The 18184-nt window shown below is 44.0% G+C and overlaps 1 protein-coding gene across 1 annotated transcript in view; it reads left to right on the top strand.

The window, feature by feature from the left end:
- map3k5 (mitogen-activated protein kinase kinase kinase 5) overlaps positions 1 to 18182 on the top strand; it is a 63050-nt gene extending 44868 nt beyond the window's left edge. Inside the window, exons 14-30 of the mRNA XM_076756037.1 lie at positions 827 to 908; positions 2259 to 2392; positions 3973 to 4100; positions 4214 to 4350; positions 5433 to 5538; positions 7397 to 7554; positions 9326 to 9503; positions 10769 to 10786; positions 11320 to 11497; positions 12295 to 12463; positions 12591 to 12776; positions 13592 to 13697; positions 14583 to 14826; positions 15010 to 15122; positions 15584 to 15705; positions 15794 to 15870; positions 17031 to 18182. Coding sequence (XP_076612152.1) covers positions 827 to 908; positions 2259 to 2392; positions 3973 to 4100; positions 4214 to 4350; positions 5433 to 5538; positions 7397 to 7554; positions 9326 to 9503; positions 10769 to 10786; positions 11320 to 11497; positions 12295 to 12463; positions 12591 to 12776; positions 13592 to 13697; positions 14583 to 14826; positions 15010 to 15122; positions 15584 to 15705; positions 15794 to 15870; positions 17031 to 17091 — 2197 coding nt within the window. The 3' untranslated portion in view covers positions 17092 to 18182. The remainder of the gene's footprint in view (positions 1 to 826; positions 909 to 2258; positions 2393 to 3972; positions 4101 to 4213; positions 4351 to 5432; positions 5539 to 7396; positions 7555 to 9325; positions 9504 to 10768; positions 10787 to 11319; positions 11498 to 12294; positions 12464 to 12590; positions 12777 to 13591; positions 13698 to 14582; positions 14827 to 15009; positions 15123 to 15583; positions 15706 to 15793; positions 15871 to 17030) is intronic.
- Positions 18183 to 18184: the final 2 nt, after the last annotated feature.

Raw genomic sequence — 18184 nt, 5'->3', positions numbered from 1 at the left:
ATGTGCTTCATGGAGCTCATGTGCAAATTCTGCACGTTAAGTAGCTCTAATGTGATTCACTCTGGATAAAACAAATATATAAGCCAAGTGCATCTTTTCAAGTGCTCTAAAGAAAGTGCACTTATAATATAGTGACAGTATAATAAACTTAATTTATACAGCGCATTTCAAAACAAATATGCTTTTGTTTAAGCAGTATAATTAAATCAAATCAGGACAATGAAAGTATGGGAAATGGGACGATACGGTCTGCCTTTGATGTGTGTGTTTTTATTTCTTTCCAGGCAGCCACTGGTTTCCACTTGTACAAAACTAATCTGCAGAAACTTGCCTCATATTGTGCAATCCATGTCAGTGGTGCGTTACTGTGGAGCGCTAACGCCGTTTAACCGCACATTAATTTGAAAAGTCTGTGCTGCATTACTTCATAATGGTTTGTTGATTTAAGCTCGCTCATTATAATTCAGCATGTAAACATTTAAGACCAGAGCAGATTTTGTTGCTGTTGTTTGGACACAGCGGCTTTGAGTAAACGAACCAAAGATGTTTAAGTTTTGTTGGTTACGTCCATATTGAGTAGGAATCGTAGCCTTGTGTCAAGAAACAGGAGCGCACTACACCTTTAACCTAGCGTGGATATAACCCCAGGGTGCCAAAATTAAAGCCAAAAATCAGGACTTATTTATGTTTTTTTTTACAAATCAAATGTGCCAAATCAGTGGAAACTGCCCAAAAACATGTAGACTGCACTGTGTGCTTCTCACCGTCATCACACAGCCGTGTGGAGATGCTGTGATTTGGACTAACGCGGCTTTTTCTTTGGCAGATTCTGCGATCTGGTCAACAGCATAACAGAGGAGGCCTGGAAGGGTCCAGAGGAGGGAGACTGTGACACTGATGCCTTAGAGGTGAGAGGACTGAAGACCAGATTCACCCCGACATGGCTCAAATAGCCTGAAAGCTTTCTTTTTCTTTCTTTTGTAGCTTTAAAGTTCCTCTAAAATTCCTTCCTGTAGTTCAGACTCACCTGTCAAACGCTGGATTTCACCCAGTACAGATTTAGCAAAATGCAAACTTTTTGTCGTGTTACTTCCTGTGGTGTCTCTGCGGTGCGCTTCGCCTGCTTTTAAAATGTCACAGGAAATATGATGCGATTGTGGTGCTTCCATCCAAAGATTTGAGATCACCACAATCGCATCTTTTAGCAATTTTTTAACCCGGGATGAGCTCCTTGTCTGCTGTGTTTCCCTGGCTTTTTGTGACATACTGTCTTTTGTTTTAAGCATGTGTGATCTCTGCATTTCCATCTAGCTTTTCTGATTCGGTTCATCACGATTTGCATTATAATAACTGGATGGAAACCCAGCTGCAAACCCAGAGAGAATGAACAGTAACCTGCTGAGATAAGGCCTGGATTTAGCCTGCGTGCTTTGTATGCTTTGACAGTACAGAACAGACACCTGCTGCTGCATTCACCTGTCTTCCCAGCGGAGCCTCGGGAAAAGAAAAGCTAATTACCCCAAAACGCTGCCGCACCCTTTTGACTCAGCAGCGTGGCACAGATCAAATGTCTAACAGGTTTCTCTCGAGAGCCAGTTTCATATCTGTCAGCCTGAATTTACTGTTGGCTCGTCTCAAGCCGTAACTTTCTCTTTACAACACAACATGTCCTGAAAACAAAGGTCTTAGCTTGTTTCCAGTAAATGTTAGTCACATGATGAGAGAGAAAAGCAGCTGAGCCTTTCTCACTGAGGTTTCAGCAGGGTCAAAGAAGCCATGTAACAGCTTTAAAGTAATCTGATTACAAAGAAAAGACCATGTTCAAGTTAATCAACAAATCAGTCGTCAGATAAGTTTGTTTGGATAAAAAAAATGTGGTTTCTTTTGTGGGATTTGTCCAAAAGCAACAAAACAACAGGAGCACAACACAGTCACTAGATCCTGTAACAGTAGTCTTATAACGAATGTTTAAGTACAGAATAAATGAATTAGGATTACTGTGTTCAGATTTGCAAATCAAAGATTACTTTAAAACTGATTTTAAGATGTAAACAAATAAATAAATAACCAGCAGTCTGCTTTTTTTTTAGATCTCTGGTGGTTTTCTCAGTAAAAATGCTGTAACTCAGATTACTTATTATTTGAGTAATCAATCTCTACGCTCCTGCAGGCACAGCGATGAGAGCAAATCAGGCTCTTTATCATGAGCAGCATCCTTTTATCACCGTTAAAGTGAGTGTTGCTTGTTGTCTCCGCAGTACGACTATGAGTACGACGAGCACGGGGAGAGGGTGGTTCTGGGAAAAGGCACTTTTGGAGTGGTGTACGCGGGACGAGACCTCAGCAACCAGGTCCGGCTGGCCATCAAAGAGATACCAGAGAGAGACAGCAGGTGAGCATCTGCCCAGGTGTTTGTCTGTTTACCCACAGCTGCAGCGTTTTCCCCATTTCTTTCTTCACGAGCAGCGAAGCCGTCAGCGTACAAGGAAATCTGATATGATGTTCATGGTCTCAAGAGGATGAATTTTAGTGAGTTTAATGACGTGTAAACCTTAATTGAACGTCACCAATTGGTCAAAATATTCTTCACACATAACACTTCTGTCGACATGATTGACAGCTGCTTCTCCGACCTCCCTGATGACCTCTGAACTTACACGAGATTGTGAAATAAGACATGCCGTGATTGGTCGGGGTCACACCCACAGTCCTGCCAGTCACCCGGCCAAGACACAGCAAGCGTTTGTGACACTGTCATCATTAAATCTGACAGTGACCAAAAATATCACGAATACATTAAATCCAGGATAGTTTACCTTCACGTTGGCCTGGCGCCGCCCTCCAGACATACGTTTTTAGAAATCCATGCAAACGTGTTTATTATCCTGCGCAGAGGTCGAATTACAGCGTGAATGTAAACACGCGGCTGAGCTGTTCATGCCTCGTCCTCTGTTGAGCATCATTAAGAAAAGTGCTGCTTCCCCCCGACTGAGAGCGTGAAGCACAGATCAGCAGAGTCCCTGCTGGTTTCTGGCATTGTGGACTGGTATCCACTTGAGTGACTGGTTGGCGGAGAGCTACGAAGGCGAACTCACCCCAAACCCCGCCCCCCCGCCTTTAACTCCCACCGCTGCTTCTGCTGAAAACGTCTGTTTCCTTGGTGTACCTGTTCATCCAGAACTGCCGGACTCTGTCACAGATGAGATGATTCCACTGCCGCACTTTGTTCCTCTAATCACATCAGCGAGCCGGCGGGGCGCCCGGCAGCAAAGAATGTGGAGAATTTGGATAAATAATTCAGAAGTGGATTGAAATCTCAAGACAGGCAGAGAGAGAGAGAGAGAGGGTGTGATTCATGCAGAGAGCTGAGTGCTGGAAGGCATCAAGATTCAGCCCGGCTGCTGTTCTGCTTTACTCTTTTGGCTTTTGGCGTGTTGTCTGACCATCCTGTTTACTGTCATGTCACCTGAAGGAAAAGGGACATAAGACTCCATCAGCCTCCTGTCTTTACTGTAAAACACACACTCAGACCAGCAGTCAGGTTATTGGTGGGATTTTTTTAAGTGTTTTTATCTTCATCTAAGTTGAAAACGTTGTCTTTGGGTTTCTGACTGCTGGTTGAAGACATTTGAGGACGCTCTGGGAGCTTGTGATGGACAGTTTTAGCCACTGGCAAATGTTTGATGATCAATCATCTCATCTCAACTACCTGTCGGTTGATCAATAATGAAAAGAATTGTTAGATGCAATCATAATCTAGGTTTTGCTGTTTATCTGACTTTGATATTTTGGTTCACAGTTTGAATTTAGCTTTCTGTGTAGAGCAAATGAATGAGGAAATCCACAATTTCAGGGTGGAGTTTAATTTCTCAGTACATATTCAACTAAAATTGCGAACCTCTGATCTTCAAGTGACTCAGCAGGAGGCCTTCAGAATCTCAGAGTTTTGATGTCTGGCTTTTTTAAATGCAGGTACTCTCAGCCGCTGCACGAGGAGATCGCTCTTCACAAACACCTGAAGCACAAGAACATCGTTCAGTACCTCGGCTCCATCAGCGAGAACGGCTTCATAAAGATCTTCATGGAGCAGGTGCCTGGAGGTGAGGCCTGATGCTGCCGTTAGGTTCTTCCAATGAGGAACTAGGATGAGAGTATCTTAAGGTCGGAGCGAGTGTGTTGATCGGTGCTGTTCTTTGCCTCGTGGTGCCTCCAGGGAGTCTGTCTGCTCTACTGAGGTCCAAGTGGGGTCCCCTGAAGAACAACGAGTCCACCATCGGCTTCTACACGCGGCAGATCCTGGAGGGACTCAAATACCTGCACGACAACCAGATAGCGCACAGAGACATCAAGGTGACCCAAGAGACGTTACTGTGCAGGTTGTTTTTGTGGCTTCCTGCAGGCTCGTTTCCAGAAAGGGTGCTGAACCAGGCTAGCATTGAAGGCTATAACGCAGCGCTGACTGTCACAGCTTCTCTTGTGTCTGTGGAGTGATTTTTTCTGTCCTCAGGTTCACATTTGCAAACATTTGCATTTTGTTGTAGTAGAAGAAGCAGGTAGTTAGCGTGAGAGTGAGAGCCACAGTGGCTGAGCAGACAGGGAGTCCACCACCTACAGGAACCTAAACTCTGTTAGCAGCAGATCCAGGGGGAGCGATGTCAGTACTGGCCAGTGGCCACGCTGTTTGATTGACAGGTGATAAGTGGGAGGTGCACTGCAAAAAATGGAGATTTAAGAAAAGCTAAAGGGAAACAGAAGAGGAACAGAGCGCACTGCAGACGAGAGGCAAAGAGATTTTAATATGCATCTCGTTTGATTACAAGTAAACTCTGTCTGCAAACCACAAGCACGAGCCTGACAGACGCACGGTAAGTAACGTAAGGAATTTAAAGTGAGAAACGAGATGAATTATTCAAGGACTGCATCATTTCAGTTGTGAGAGCTGGACTTGAATCCTCCTCTGTGTGTCTGCGCTCTGAGAACTCGTTCCTTGTGACTCTCGGCTCAGTAAATCTGATTTGGTGTGAATGCATTCCAGGAGCGTCTCGGCTGCTCATTTTCTCTGTAGCTCTTTGGCTACGACAGCGATCCCGACTTCTCTTGTTCTTCTGTAAAATCCCCTCCCTGTTTTATCTCAGTGATGACAAACCAACACTGATAACACTTCCATCGCACGCAGTCATTAGGGTCAGCCGCCTCTTCCCCCGTGCATCCTCCTGTTTTAACAACACGGTCATATAAGCATCATTAGCGGCGCATAAATGTTAATCACCTTGTTTTGGCCGGGATGTCGCCCTCCTCCTCCCACGCAGTGTGCTGTAACCTGCTGTTTGTCGCTTTCAAGGATTTGAAAGCACCTCCCGTCATCTCAGGACCGTCATGACCGGGGAATTTCAGGTGTGTGCTGTTCTCACGGATGTCTTCTCCATCCGCAGGGCGATAATGTTCTCATCAACACCTACAGTGGCGTCCTGAAGATATCCGATTTTGGCACGTCCAAGAGGTTGGCTGGGATCAACCCCTGCACTGAGACGTTCACAGGTACGCTCCGACCTGCTGACTGGCTGATTAGCCCCTGCTTCCTGTGCACACAGACCCTCAGAAATGCTTAACATGCCTGTCAAATTCCTGAAAATCCCATTTCTCATTAAAACACAAAGGGAATTCAGTTCAGTCTCGCTTCTTTAGCCAGTAGGTGACATCACTGAGAGCAGCTGGCTGCTGCTGTCCGGCGCTGGGTTTAGCACTAGAGTTTAAAGTCTGCGCTCAGATCTGCAGTTTTGTGCCCGTGTGATGTCGACACCGCTGCGGCCAATTGCAGCTCAGTTTGACCTCTGGGATTAGGCCATCTGGCAGCTGATTCGAACAGACAGGGACTTACCCTGAGCGGTGAAGCTCTTTCAGGAAACGGGACCACTCCTTTTTATAGCGTAGCTCTGCTATAAATGTGTCCCTGCCTGTTTTTAGCTCAGTACACGAGCTTCTAAAAGCAGCAAACAGTGCCCAGTGCGCTATTTTTAGCGCAAGAGTCCTTTCAATGGAGAGCTGAGATTTTACTTTTGGACTGAGCTGTGATTAATTGACAGCACAGAGAGGCTCCTTGTGTAAGCTCTCGTAACCTGATAGGTCATTTGTAAGAATTGTGTCATCACCTCAGGAGAAAGGAAACTCAATGTAATGCTATTTTTGCAATTTGCATCAGTTTCTTTCACGCTTGTGATGTCACTTTCACTTTTACTGACTGAGACGTTTCGTTACCTTGAGCATTTATTCAGCTGTGGTTAAAGACTATTATTAATACATTTACAGACACGCTGTAGTGCTTGTTCATCTGCAGTATTTCGTCTTTAGTTTTATTCAAAGAGCTGTTGAATCTAAAAAGAGCAAATGCCGTTTTCGTTGCCTGAAGCAGAAGGCAGGTGTGGTGCACTCTTGTTTCTGCTATTGACACTGTGTAGACTTCATGTAATCAAGATTAATTAGTTTACTTTTCCTGCACACTTCTGGCAGTCAATAATTTACCTGGTTATTTATTCATTTACTTAGTAATTAGGTGTGAAAGAGGAGAAGACCTCACACCTTAAAGCAAACGTTCGACTTTTTGAGAAAGAACATGACTTCACGTCACCGCTCTCATGTTTGTCTGACAGATACGAAGCTGCAGCCAGTGTTAGCTTAGCATGAAGTCTGCAAACAGCTAATGTGGCTGATTGCAGATTGCATGGTAACAGAACAGTCAAGCACTGTGGGAAATGTGCTTTCTTGCAGAGAATTGAATGAGAAGATCGATGCCACTCTCATATCTGTCAGGAGGCCATTAGCTTAGCTTAGCATGAAGACCGGAAACAGCTAGCCTGGCTGTTCAGGTATCAAATTCTGCCCACCAGCACCTCTAAAGCTCACTAATTAATGCTAATCTTGTTTGTATAATGCACACAAAGACTGAAATGTAACAAAGATTGCACAAGGGGTTATGGTCCAGACTATTTTCTGGCAAATCAGTAGAGACTCCCGGAAGTTATTGGTCTCAGACAAGAAATGGTCCAGCGCACGTGTTGTTTCTGCACGGATTAAACAAACCCATTAATCAGTGAGCTTTAGAGGTCCTAAAGCAGGCTAACTCTCACCAAGAGAGAAAATCAGTGTATTCCCCAAAATGCTGAACTATTCCTTCAAGGACAAACTTAACGGAGCCAGATCTGAAATTGTCTACAATAAACTGATAAAACCAGCGAATCCACATCCAAATATATCTGATTATTAAGCGTACACACTATTATTTGCTGAGTTACTGGAAATTATTTGATGTATTTGGAACCTTTTTGGTCCTGACGCGGACATCTCCACTAACATCATCTCTGTTTGTGTTTTTATGATGTATTTACGTGCATTGGTCCAGGAACACTACAGTACATGGCTCCTGAAATCATAGACAAGGGTCCTCGGGGATACGGCAAGCCGGCAGACATCTGGTCTCTGGGCTGCACCATCATAGAGATGGCAACTGGGAAACCGCCTTTCTATGAACTGGGAGAACCGCAGGCTGCTATGTTCAAGGTGAGAGACACCAGCAGCTGGAAATCCCATCATGCCACTGGGTAATGTGTTTAATTTTAGGCAGGTGAACATCTGTTTCAGTGGTGACGTCTTCCATGAAGTGTTGATCCTCAGTGCCAGTGAACAGCTGCACACTGAGGATGTGGTCAGTTTTCATGTTTGGCAGCTTTTTTAATCACTCCCCTGATATGCACGATAGTTTATAAACGATCTGATCATCAAGTTTTCTATGATTATGTTAGAGTTTACCACCAGCTGCCTTTTATAATCCCTGATTTGTGCACTTGTTCCAAAAACCAGAACTTTTTTTCTACCTTGTCTTGCAAACCACAAACAGATATTGATTAAATTAATTTTTAGTGATTTAAAGGAGAGAGGCAAGGCTTGAGAAAAGACACACTGCTGTTACCTTTTAGCAAAAAGCACCAACTTACAACATGTGACGCTTCATTTGATCTTCATTAAAACATGACCTACACCGACGCTACCACAAGTCACAAGTATCTCTTTTTTATTACCTGATTAAAGTTAGACTAGACTGCAGACTAGACCTCCATGATGGGTCCAGACATGATTACTGGGAGTACTGTCAGATAATAATTTAAGACAATAAGCTTTTATCTGCCCTCAAAATGACCTGCAAGCCTTCTGTCCATGCAGACTGCCGGCAGGTGCACTGAGCTGTGCACGTCTTCTTCTTTCAGCCTGGACCTTTCAGATCCACTGTGTTCACCTATCAGCTAATGCTCACGATGTGCTTTCAGAAGATGCTTTGTCTCGGCTGAATTCATTAGAAAGACGCCGTCAAATGAAACCGTCTGCAAGTTTGTCGTGTGCACTTAACAATTCTTCTTTTTATGGAAACAAAACCGGTGAGTCAGCTGTTTTGCGCCTGCACTGTGTTACCACCTGCGTGCTGTAAAGTGATCCAGCCCAGTAGAAACTCCAAATATTGTCTATGCATGAACATTTGTTTGAACACAAACAAACGCGTGGCTCACTGAGAGGCACCGGCACAGACTTGTCTTTTTCCCGTCTCTATGTGCACGTGTCTGTTTGAAATCTGAAATTCACCCTGTGTGTTTTTCTTTGGTCGGATGTTTAAGTGCTCCACACCAGTGAAATATTGTTCTCAGCCATGTGTGGCCCATTAAAGACAGTAAAGATGTTTAAGGGTTGTCTGGAAAGCATTAAAGCGCTCCTGTCCAAGCTGTGAAACATGGAATTTTCCATAACATGTAATTTAACTAAAGGGCTGTGAATTCAGACGAGGAGGTGTGTGTTACAGTCTGAGTACACCTTCTAGTAAACAGAACATGAAAGCAGAAACTGGGATCCCCGCACAATTTCTGGATAAAGATCACAGCATTCATGGAACGACACGTCCAGTCACGCCATGTTTATCTCTAAGAGGATCTCATGTTGTGTCTGCAGTGTGCACGATGTGCAGAGTCTCTCCAAATAGTAAAACAGTCCTCTTATACTCTTCACTCATCCTTGTGGAATGTCTCGAGGGAGCAGCACCTCCCTGTTGATTTGAAGTCAGGATTCCTCAACAAGTTCAAATTGTCATGTGAGTCTCGTGCTTGGACTTATTGCTTTCAACTGCTGCCCCCAAGCTACAGTTGAACCTGAAGCAGTCTCAGCTCACTGGGTAAACACACCTTAAGTTGCCCCGAGAGCACCTCAGAGAGCTTTCTTAAATTAGTCTAAACTTCTTTAAGGCTGCGTCTCCTCCTGTCTGAACTGAATGCGTGTCCTTCGTCTGCAGGTGGGCATGTTTAAGATCCACCCAGAGATCCCAGAGTCCATGTCGCTGGAGGCCAAAGCCTTCATCCTGCGCTGCTTCGAGCCCGACCCGGACCGGCGCGCCACCGCCCTCGACCTGCTCACCGACGAGTTCCTCACTGTCACCAGCCGCAAGAAGAAGAGCAAGAGTAGCTTCACGGGTGGGTTCAGCTCAGCTCAGCAGCCTTCTTGATGTTTTTCTACTTTATTCTTAACTCGGATCTCCATTAGCTTCCATAAAGTTGCAGCTTGGTCCACAGAAGGTGTCAGAAATAAAAATATGCTGCAGTTTAAAATTGGTCAGGATCAAATATAACAGGAAATAAATTAAAGGAGTAGTTCAGCTGAGTTTGCTTTTTTGCAGAAGCTCAGATATCCCATATCTGTGCAGTCAATACAGTACGAAGCTACAGCCAGGAGGTTAGCGGTTAGCTTAGCTCAGCACAAAGAAACAGCTGGAAAACAGCTAGCTTTGCTCAAAAGTAACAAAGTCCCCCTCCCCAAAGACTCCAGGCACTCCTGCTCCTGATCAAGGAACACCAGCGCTGGACCTCTTCGCAGAGCCAGGCTAGCTGCTTCCAGTCTTTATGCTAAGCTAAGCTAACAGTCTCCTGGCTATAGCTTCATATTTAACAAACCGACACAGGTGTGGCGTCAACCTCCTCACTTAGCTCTCAGCAGGAAATTGAAGCGCGTTTCCCAAAATGTTGAGCTATTCCTTTAACTGATTTGAATTTTAAACATGATAAGATAAAACCAAAAAACAATAAAAGCTGCTGCAGGGAGGCGAGAATCGAAACTGAGGTGGACTTTGACAGCTGACAGTTACTCTCCTCACTCAAAGTCTAAATATATTTTCGGGCTGTGTTCCAAGCGTCCGTAGATGTGCAGTAACCAAACAGAGTCTGATAAGTGTCACCTGCCGTACCTGCTCATTATGGAGGCGTTCACCCTGAGCCTGAACGCACCTTTAATCTTCCTTGTCTGGATTTCACGATAATCTCAGTTCTCGTTGGGTTTCCACCCCGCAGCTCTGAAGTACCATGTGATCTGGCAGCGGGACAAAAGATTAGAAAAAAGCTTCACTTGCAATTCACTCACAACATAGGAGACTTTTATACTGTCATTTGCTTTTTATTGATTTGGTGCTTAATGCAGTGGAGATGTTCAGAGAGAGAATCAGTGTGTGTGTGTGTGTGTGGGTGAGGAGTGGGGAGTTTGTTAAAGTAAAAACTTGCAGTGTAATGTGTTGCATAATAACGCTGACGTTGGTACAATGAAAAATCAATAAAGACTGTTAGAGAAAAAAAAAAAAAAGCGGCTCTCCACATTCTTGGAAATGTTGTTCCGCCAGCCTTACGTGGAAATCCTGCTCTGTTTTGTTTTGCTTAACTGCTGACACATATTTTCTGTTTTTCCCCCACAGCTCTGACACCGGGGTCAGGTGAGGCGTTTTACTCTACACACTTCTTCTTTCAGACATATTTACCGCTACAGGAACTACTTTACATCTGTGTGTCAGTTCCCTGAAACATCTGCCTGCTCTGCTGAAGAGTATCTAGGCTACAGTTTTCATTTTTCTTTTTCCGCCGGTGGCTACCTGCCTCGCACGACTCTGCCCTTTCCAGCAACTCAAAATAGACATTGTACAACATGATTTCTTTCCAAATGCTTGAATGTCTTTATAACTGCTGTTTCGTAATTTCTACACAATGGCTGTAATTTGCTGGCAGACACATCAGACAGAGCTCCTCTCCCTAAACATGATGATGGATATTATCTCATTCTTCTTTGTGCATCTTCTCTGAAAAGGAAGCCAATTTTCCATCTGCACGTTTACAGATTTCACTCACCTGAGCAGCTTCTGCTCCCTGATTGGTGCACAAAACATTGCCCCTCTGTGCTGAAATACATCAGACTGTTGACTGTGAACACAGCCAGAGGTTTTCATGTTCACCTGTTCGTTGTGTCCTTCAGAGTACCTCCGCAGTATCTCCCTGCCGGTGCCGGTGGTGGTGGAGGACACCAGCAGCAGCAGCGAGTATGGCTCAGTCTCCCCTGACAACGACCTCAACACCAACCCCTTCATCTTCAAGCCCAGCGTCAAGTGCTACAGCGAGAGGGATGTCAAGGGGCCCAGGTCCCTCTTCCTCAGGTAGGCTGCGAGCGGCCCGGGCACGTCTTAAACGGTGGCCTTTTGTTAATAATCTGTCATTTTGATTCACTTCAGATTTACATAATGTTATTTGATGATGGTACTATTGATAAGTACTAAGCTGTATGTAGAAATCCTGAGCTGAATTCATTCTAATGCCAACGCTGTTTTAGTGCCACATGATGGTGTAAATCAGTGGTGACCCCTTAAAACAAAGCAGTATCTGCTTACAACCCCTCATCTATCTTAGTATAACCACTTAATTTTTCCATTGTGTTATATGAATAGTCCTTAAGAAGTTGAATTAGCTGCTGATTTACAAGAAAAAACCTTGAGGAAAATCTGAAAAAATAATCAGAAATTTTTAATCTTTCGGCCCTTTGTCGCGGTCCTGACCTCCAAATGCTCTACACTGGAACCACTGGATGACTGTAAGTTTGGGGAATAGTTTGTTATGAAAATGATGAAGTTTAAGCATATTAAACAGGTGTCTGATATAACTGTATCAGCCATCAAAAGAACAAACCTGGATGAATCCTGTGCTGCTGCGTCTCTTGAATGCCCAACATGAATTTCTCCTCAGGGTGACGATAAAGCTAAAAACTTTAGGATGGATAGGATGAAACGTCATGTTTGCTGACTTCAGTTTGTTAAAATTTTTGAACCATGTTGAACTTGTCAAAGCAAAGACCTGAACTTTACATTGACTATTGAATAATCTGAGCTCACAGGCTGCTGCATTAGGATTAGAAAATGAAAACGATGTTCTGACCTGAATCCAAAATGTTTCTACTCAGCATTCCAGTGGAGAACTTCGAGGACCACAGCGCGCCTCCGTCGCCCGATGAGAAGGATTCAGGCTTCTTTATGCTTCGGAAGGACAGCGAGAGACGAGCCACTCTGCACCACATCCTGACCGAGGACCAGGACAAGGTGGTGGCCAACCTGATGGAGGCCCTCACACAGGTGGGTCGTGGAAGACAGATAATTCAAGAAAGATGCTTCAAATAAGAAACCCCTCATACCTCATGTGCTCCTCCACCTTTGCCGTCATGGCTCCTATCTCACCGTACCCTCGTCGTCTCACCTCCAGGGCTCTGAGGAAATGAAGCTGAAGCCCCAGCACATCTCCACGCTTGTGGTCAGTCTCGGCGACTTTGTTCGCATGGCGGACAGGAAAATCATCGCCAACACGCTCTCTCAACTCAAGCTGGAGCTGGACTTTGACAGCAGCGCCATCAGTCAGCTGCAGGTCGTGCTGTTTGGCTTCCAGGATGCTGTGAGTGTCACCTAGCATTACAGAAAATCAATGCCGTGAAGCTCTGATACGTTTCAGCTCTTTATTTGAGGCTGAAAGCTTCATGCTCATCCACATTCTGCTCTTTTTCTTCTCCTCTGCACCTGTAACGTGTGTTCCTGGTTGCCATCCATCCTCTGTGTGTGGAGGTGTAGGTCGAGGTGCTCCTAGCCTCTGCACAGACCATGGGCTCTGAGCGCTTCACTGTAATTGTTGTCATTTTACATGAGCTGCAGGCAGCAGCAGCAGCAGCAGCAGCCTGCCATGTTGCTGCTCCCTCTGCACAGAGATCAGACAGATAACGGTGAAATACTTGTAACCTTTTAGTGAGGTGATTAAAGGCGAATCTGTCGGGAGTAATTGCACATTCTGTACAAAGGCTGAACTGCTCTCCCCCTCAGAAATGCAGTTATGCAGATGAAATGACTCAAGAGCAAGTGGTTGTTTTCATATTTGCAAAGGGTGTTGCGTAATCCTGCAGGAACATGAAGCCCTGATGCCTCCTGTTGGTCATCAGGGCAAACAGTTTATAGTAGAAGAAGAAGAAGAGCCATGAATATTTTGGTTTGCAGTGCATGAATTCAAATGCACAGACTGAAAAAGCAGCAAACATAAAGTGATGCCTCAAAGGTCCATTTGTGGAGATTTGGTTAAACATAAACAAACATGAATGAATAAACAATTAAAAAGATATGAAGTATGCATGTAAAAATACTCCAATATTATGAAACAGTAAAATTCAGTGTGAAAACACAGTGTAAGTGTGTTTCTGACCATGAGAGTCTTCACATCTTCAGGTGAACAAAGTGCTGCGAAACCACAACATCAAGCCTCACTGGATGTTCGCTCTGGACAACATCATCCGCAAAGCTGTGCAGACGGCCATCACCATCCTGGTGCCAGGTAACGTCATCAGGGTCTCCAGCAGATCACCCCTAAATAAGTTACCGCTGGTCCCTCGGGGGCAGCGCTGACTGCCTGATGAATACAGGAGTTTGCCCTGGAAGCTTCCGTCATCACAGGGTTTTGTTGAATGGCAGACTCTGTGTTCAGTGATGATAAAGCACCAAAGTCGTCCACGTGTGCACGATAGATAGCTGACATCCTGTGTTGAGGAGGCTCGCTCAACTTGGAGCATTACTGTAGCTCAATAGTAAGAAGAGGAGAATTAGTAGCAGCTCTAAAGCTCAAATGATGTGCAGCTGAGTCTGACGGCACCAGAAATCAGCTGTGAGATCGAGTCAAACGTATGTTTTTGGGACAAAAAGCTAACATGGTTTGGCGTCCTTGCTTTATTTTATGTGGCTTATTTCTAATGTAGCTTAGCAAAAGCCCAACGACTTCGACTAAATGAAGTAATATTGTGTCCAAGGTTCAGTCTTGTCAGCGTGGATCCATTGAAAGCCAATAAGAATTCATCTCTGATTGAAAGCTACGATATATCTGAAATACTGTGTTGCTATCTGCATGAAAAAGATCTGTGGAACAGCATTTAAATGATGGATGAAACCCGTTCACTGATGCCCGTAATGAAATTAATTAAGGCTGCAATTAATAATTCTTTCTTATCTCTGATTAATCTGTCATTGTTTTCAGATTAATCTCTTTGCTCAATCTTTAAATTGCTTGTTTTGTCCGACCAGCAGCCCAAAACCCCTTTAAAGTTAATTAATGGTATTAAAGCATATTTATTCACACTTATACTCTCAATAGAACACATAATCAAACAAACTGCATCCTGTCAGTGCTATCGATTGATTGATCATGGCGTCGTTTGTTTGTGCTCAGAGCTGAGGCCTCACTTCAGTCTGGCGTCAGAAAGCGACCCGGCCGAGCAGGAGGACGTGGACGACGACGCGGAGCCGGAGAGGAACTCCACCCACCAGAGCCGGGCGCCTCCCGTCGCCACTCACGACGACACCGTGGCCACCTCGGGGGTCAGCACGCTCAGCTCCACCGTCTCACACGAGTCCCACAATGCACAGCGCTCTGTGAGCATGGAGCTGGGCAGGATGAAGCTGGAGACCAACAGGTAGCCGTGAATATTTACTGTGACTGGATACATTACAGCCGCCTGGGATCTCCTCATTTAGCAGCTTTCATTTGTACATTTGTGTTTAATTAGTCATGATATTAATTATTCATCGCTTCCTGTTGATAAGATAAAAATAAACCTTCCTGCCGTTTTCCCTCCATCCGACTTGTTTGACTGCAGGCTGCTGGAGCAGCTGCTGGAGAAGGAGAGGGAGTATCAGGCCATCCTGCACCAAGTGCTGGAGGAGAGAGAGCAGGAGATCAGACTACTGAGGCTGCGATCTGAGCCCGCAGGTCTCCGCTTTAATCTAATTTACCTGCTCACACTGACTGCATGCAGCACCAGCACCGCCTCTGCTGCTACCACCACCAGCCTGCCTTCACACTCCACAACCAGCTGTGGCACAGCTGATCTGTAATGAATAAATCACAGGGTAACTCACAGCGCAGAGACATATCCAAAGTTCTCTGAGGCTGCATCGTACAATCAGTTTGCTGATTTGAGATTTCAATATGAAAACACCCACATTACACATGATGTGCATCCTGTCTGCTGTTGTGGTGATATCGACTCTCTAACTGGACGAACTCCTTGTGCAAACAGCACCTTTCAAAGCGCCGTGTGCATGCTTCCATTTTTTAGTGATTGTGTTGCCAAGTTAAGCCCAGTAGCTGAACCAGGATCAGGGTTAAAGAATGATTACTGCGGCACAGTTTTGTGTCTAAAGGAGTGTGTTCACTGTATTCTCTGGCAGACGTCCCCACATCTTCAGATGGTCCAGAGGGACGGAGGAGCCCACCCTCCGAGCGACGTGAAGACCCGGATCTGACCAGCTGGTTGAGGCTTTACGGTGCGGACCAGGACTCCATAGACAGAGTGAGTCTGTGCTTTAGCTTGGCCTCGTTCCCAAAGAGCAGCAGCTAACCTGAGCAGCGTCCTCATTTCATGCGCTCTGTTTCTCTAGATACTGAATGAAGAGTTCACGCTGAACGACATCCTCCACGATGTGACGAGAGACGATCTGAAGAGTTTAAGACTGAGGTAGTAAACCTTTTTTTTTTTTTTTTTTCAAATTGTCTGCAAACAGTTTCGCTTCTGCATTCAGTATTCAGTCCCGAAAACACATGCTGACTCTGAAAAGCATGGCAGCTCTCCAGTACCGGAAACACAGAAGTGAGGCTGTGACAGATCTCTTTGTTGCATAATGGAGTTTGTATTGATGTATTTTCCTGTTCTTGCTTCATGTTTGCACACAGCAGCTTTGCACTTAAATGGCTCTGAGTGCCTCAAAAGCTGCAATTTCAACCGTTACAAGGTGGCGTTAATAAACAAGTGTAGTGGAGTGAAACTGTGCTCAGGGGTTCTGAAACTGCTTTCAGCTGTGGTTGATTGATCAAGTTGTCCACATCTCATCTGTAAACATGTTTTTAGCTGCCTACCACTTCTCACACTGCTACGTTTTTTCATCTCCTTTTTAAGTTCTCCCTTTTGTGTCAGCACATGTGTTCATAGTTTACCATGTTCACACAAGAGTGGAACACTTCAAAAACCTGTTTCTATACAAACACTGACAGCCATCACTGTGTGTGGCATCTGTACATCTCTGCCTTTGGCGCCCCCCAGTGTTGGTATTAAAAAAGAACACGATGGCCGACAGCAATGTAAATCTATGATATGCTCTTTAGGGTATCTGCAGGTCTTCAAAAGTCTTAATAAGCATTGGATTAAAAAGCCTGAGGAAGTATTAAAAACTCAAAGCTGGTGTGACGGTGGATCGTGTGCACGAGGCTGTTCAATCCAATCCAATGTGCGTCTGTAGGAAGCATTGTCACCACTGTTAGCTACGGGAGCTAGGAAGCTAATAGCCTCATGTGTTAATTTTAGCAAAATCTTAATTGGTCATTTTATATTAATTCAACCCTCCATTTTCTACCAACCATCAGGATCCAGTTTGCAAATGTCCCTTTGTAAACCCTGCATAAACATTGTTGTCTGTATTTTGTGAGAATCGTGCTTTGTACAACATTAAATGACATAATAATATATAGGAAGTGCTTTGAGAAACAATGGAGAAATGCATTAGAAAATGTTGTATTGTGTCACTATAGACAGCACAGACGATTGAAACATACAGTGTTATTTCTGTTAGTTGCATTATGACTTTACTGTAACCTGACAGTCTTTTCTCTGTGTGCCGTCAGAGGCGGGATCCTGTGTAAACTATGGAAGGCCATCACAGACTACAGGCAGAAGCCAACCTGAGGCCTTAAGTGGCGACAACCGCTCAGAGAAGTCAGGACCTTTGTCCCAACAACTCAGTATTCTCCGCTTTACCTCAGTATTTATAAAAGCAAGACTTTTAGGAGAAGACCCTGTGTTTGCCATGTGAGCAGAGCAGCTTTCCACCCACGCAAGAAACTCTCTGCCTGGAGTGTTTTGATAAATTTGGGGGAAAAAAGGTCACTTGGAAAGCAACAATTACTGAGAAGTGCCACTAGTTTTTGCTATGCCTGATGGACATTACACAGCTTTTTGTTACAGGTGTGTTAGAAATGACAATTAGGTGGAGAATTTCATGTTAAAATCTTGAGAATTGTGAAAAGATTTTTCTCCTGTCTTTACAAGATGTTTACAAAACTGGAGACTGACTTTTCTAATGCAAGCCTGAGATACAAAATACTACATTCAGAATCATCTGTACTAATGTTTTCATCGTAGGCATCTTATCACTACTTTATTTAAATGCATTGTTAATTTAATTGTCATGGTAATCTGAAGGATGTCAGTGCATGCCCTGTTTTTATTTTTAATTTTTTATCCATACTGAGACTTATTTAAATTGTTGATCCTTTTTTCACATTTCCTTTTATAATACGAATCTACATTTTTATTTTTCAGAAGCCTGTAAATATTGTGTTATAAAAGTATATGTGAATGGCATTTATGTAAACGAAGCATTGTTAAACAGCTAAATCTCCATGTGGATTTGACCGCGTCTATGATGAACACATTTGAAAAATGAATTGTATAGTATTGTGTTTTCTATTGTCATAAATCACATGCGATGATATTCAGTTAGTAACTAATATTACATCAAGTCATTTGCTCTGTTTTTATTGTTGTACACTGACAAAACTGTGCTTATTCTGCTTGTGTAGATATGATCAGTCAATCAGATGTATGTGATGTTGTAATGAAAAATCTGACAGACAAGCAGATTTCATTTGGATGAGCCAAAAAATGGGGAAAATAATCATGAGCTGTGTGTCCGTTTTCTTTCATATCTAAAATTATTCAAGGTTTTTGTGTCATATTGTTAAAATAAAACTTTTCATCTTGAAACTGTGAAAGAAGT

This window comes from Chaetodon auriga, chromosome 18, assembly GCF_051107435.1.
Source record: "Chaetodon auriga isolate fChaAug3 chromosome 18, fChaAug3.hap1, whole genome shotgun sequence".
In the NCBI taxonomy this organism is placed as follows: domain Eukaryota; kingdom Metazoa; phylum Chordata; class Actinopteri; order Chaetodontiformes; family Chaetodontidae; genus Chaetodon; species Chaetodon auriga.
The sequence above is the reverse complement of the archived record's forward strand: the minus strand, read 5'-3'. Positions and strand labels throughout refer to the sequence as shown.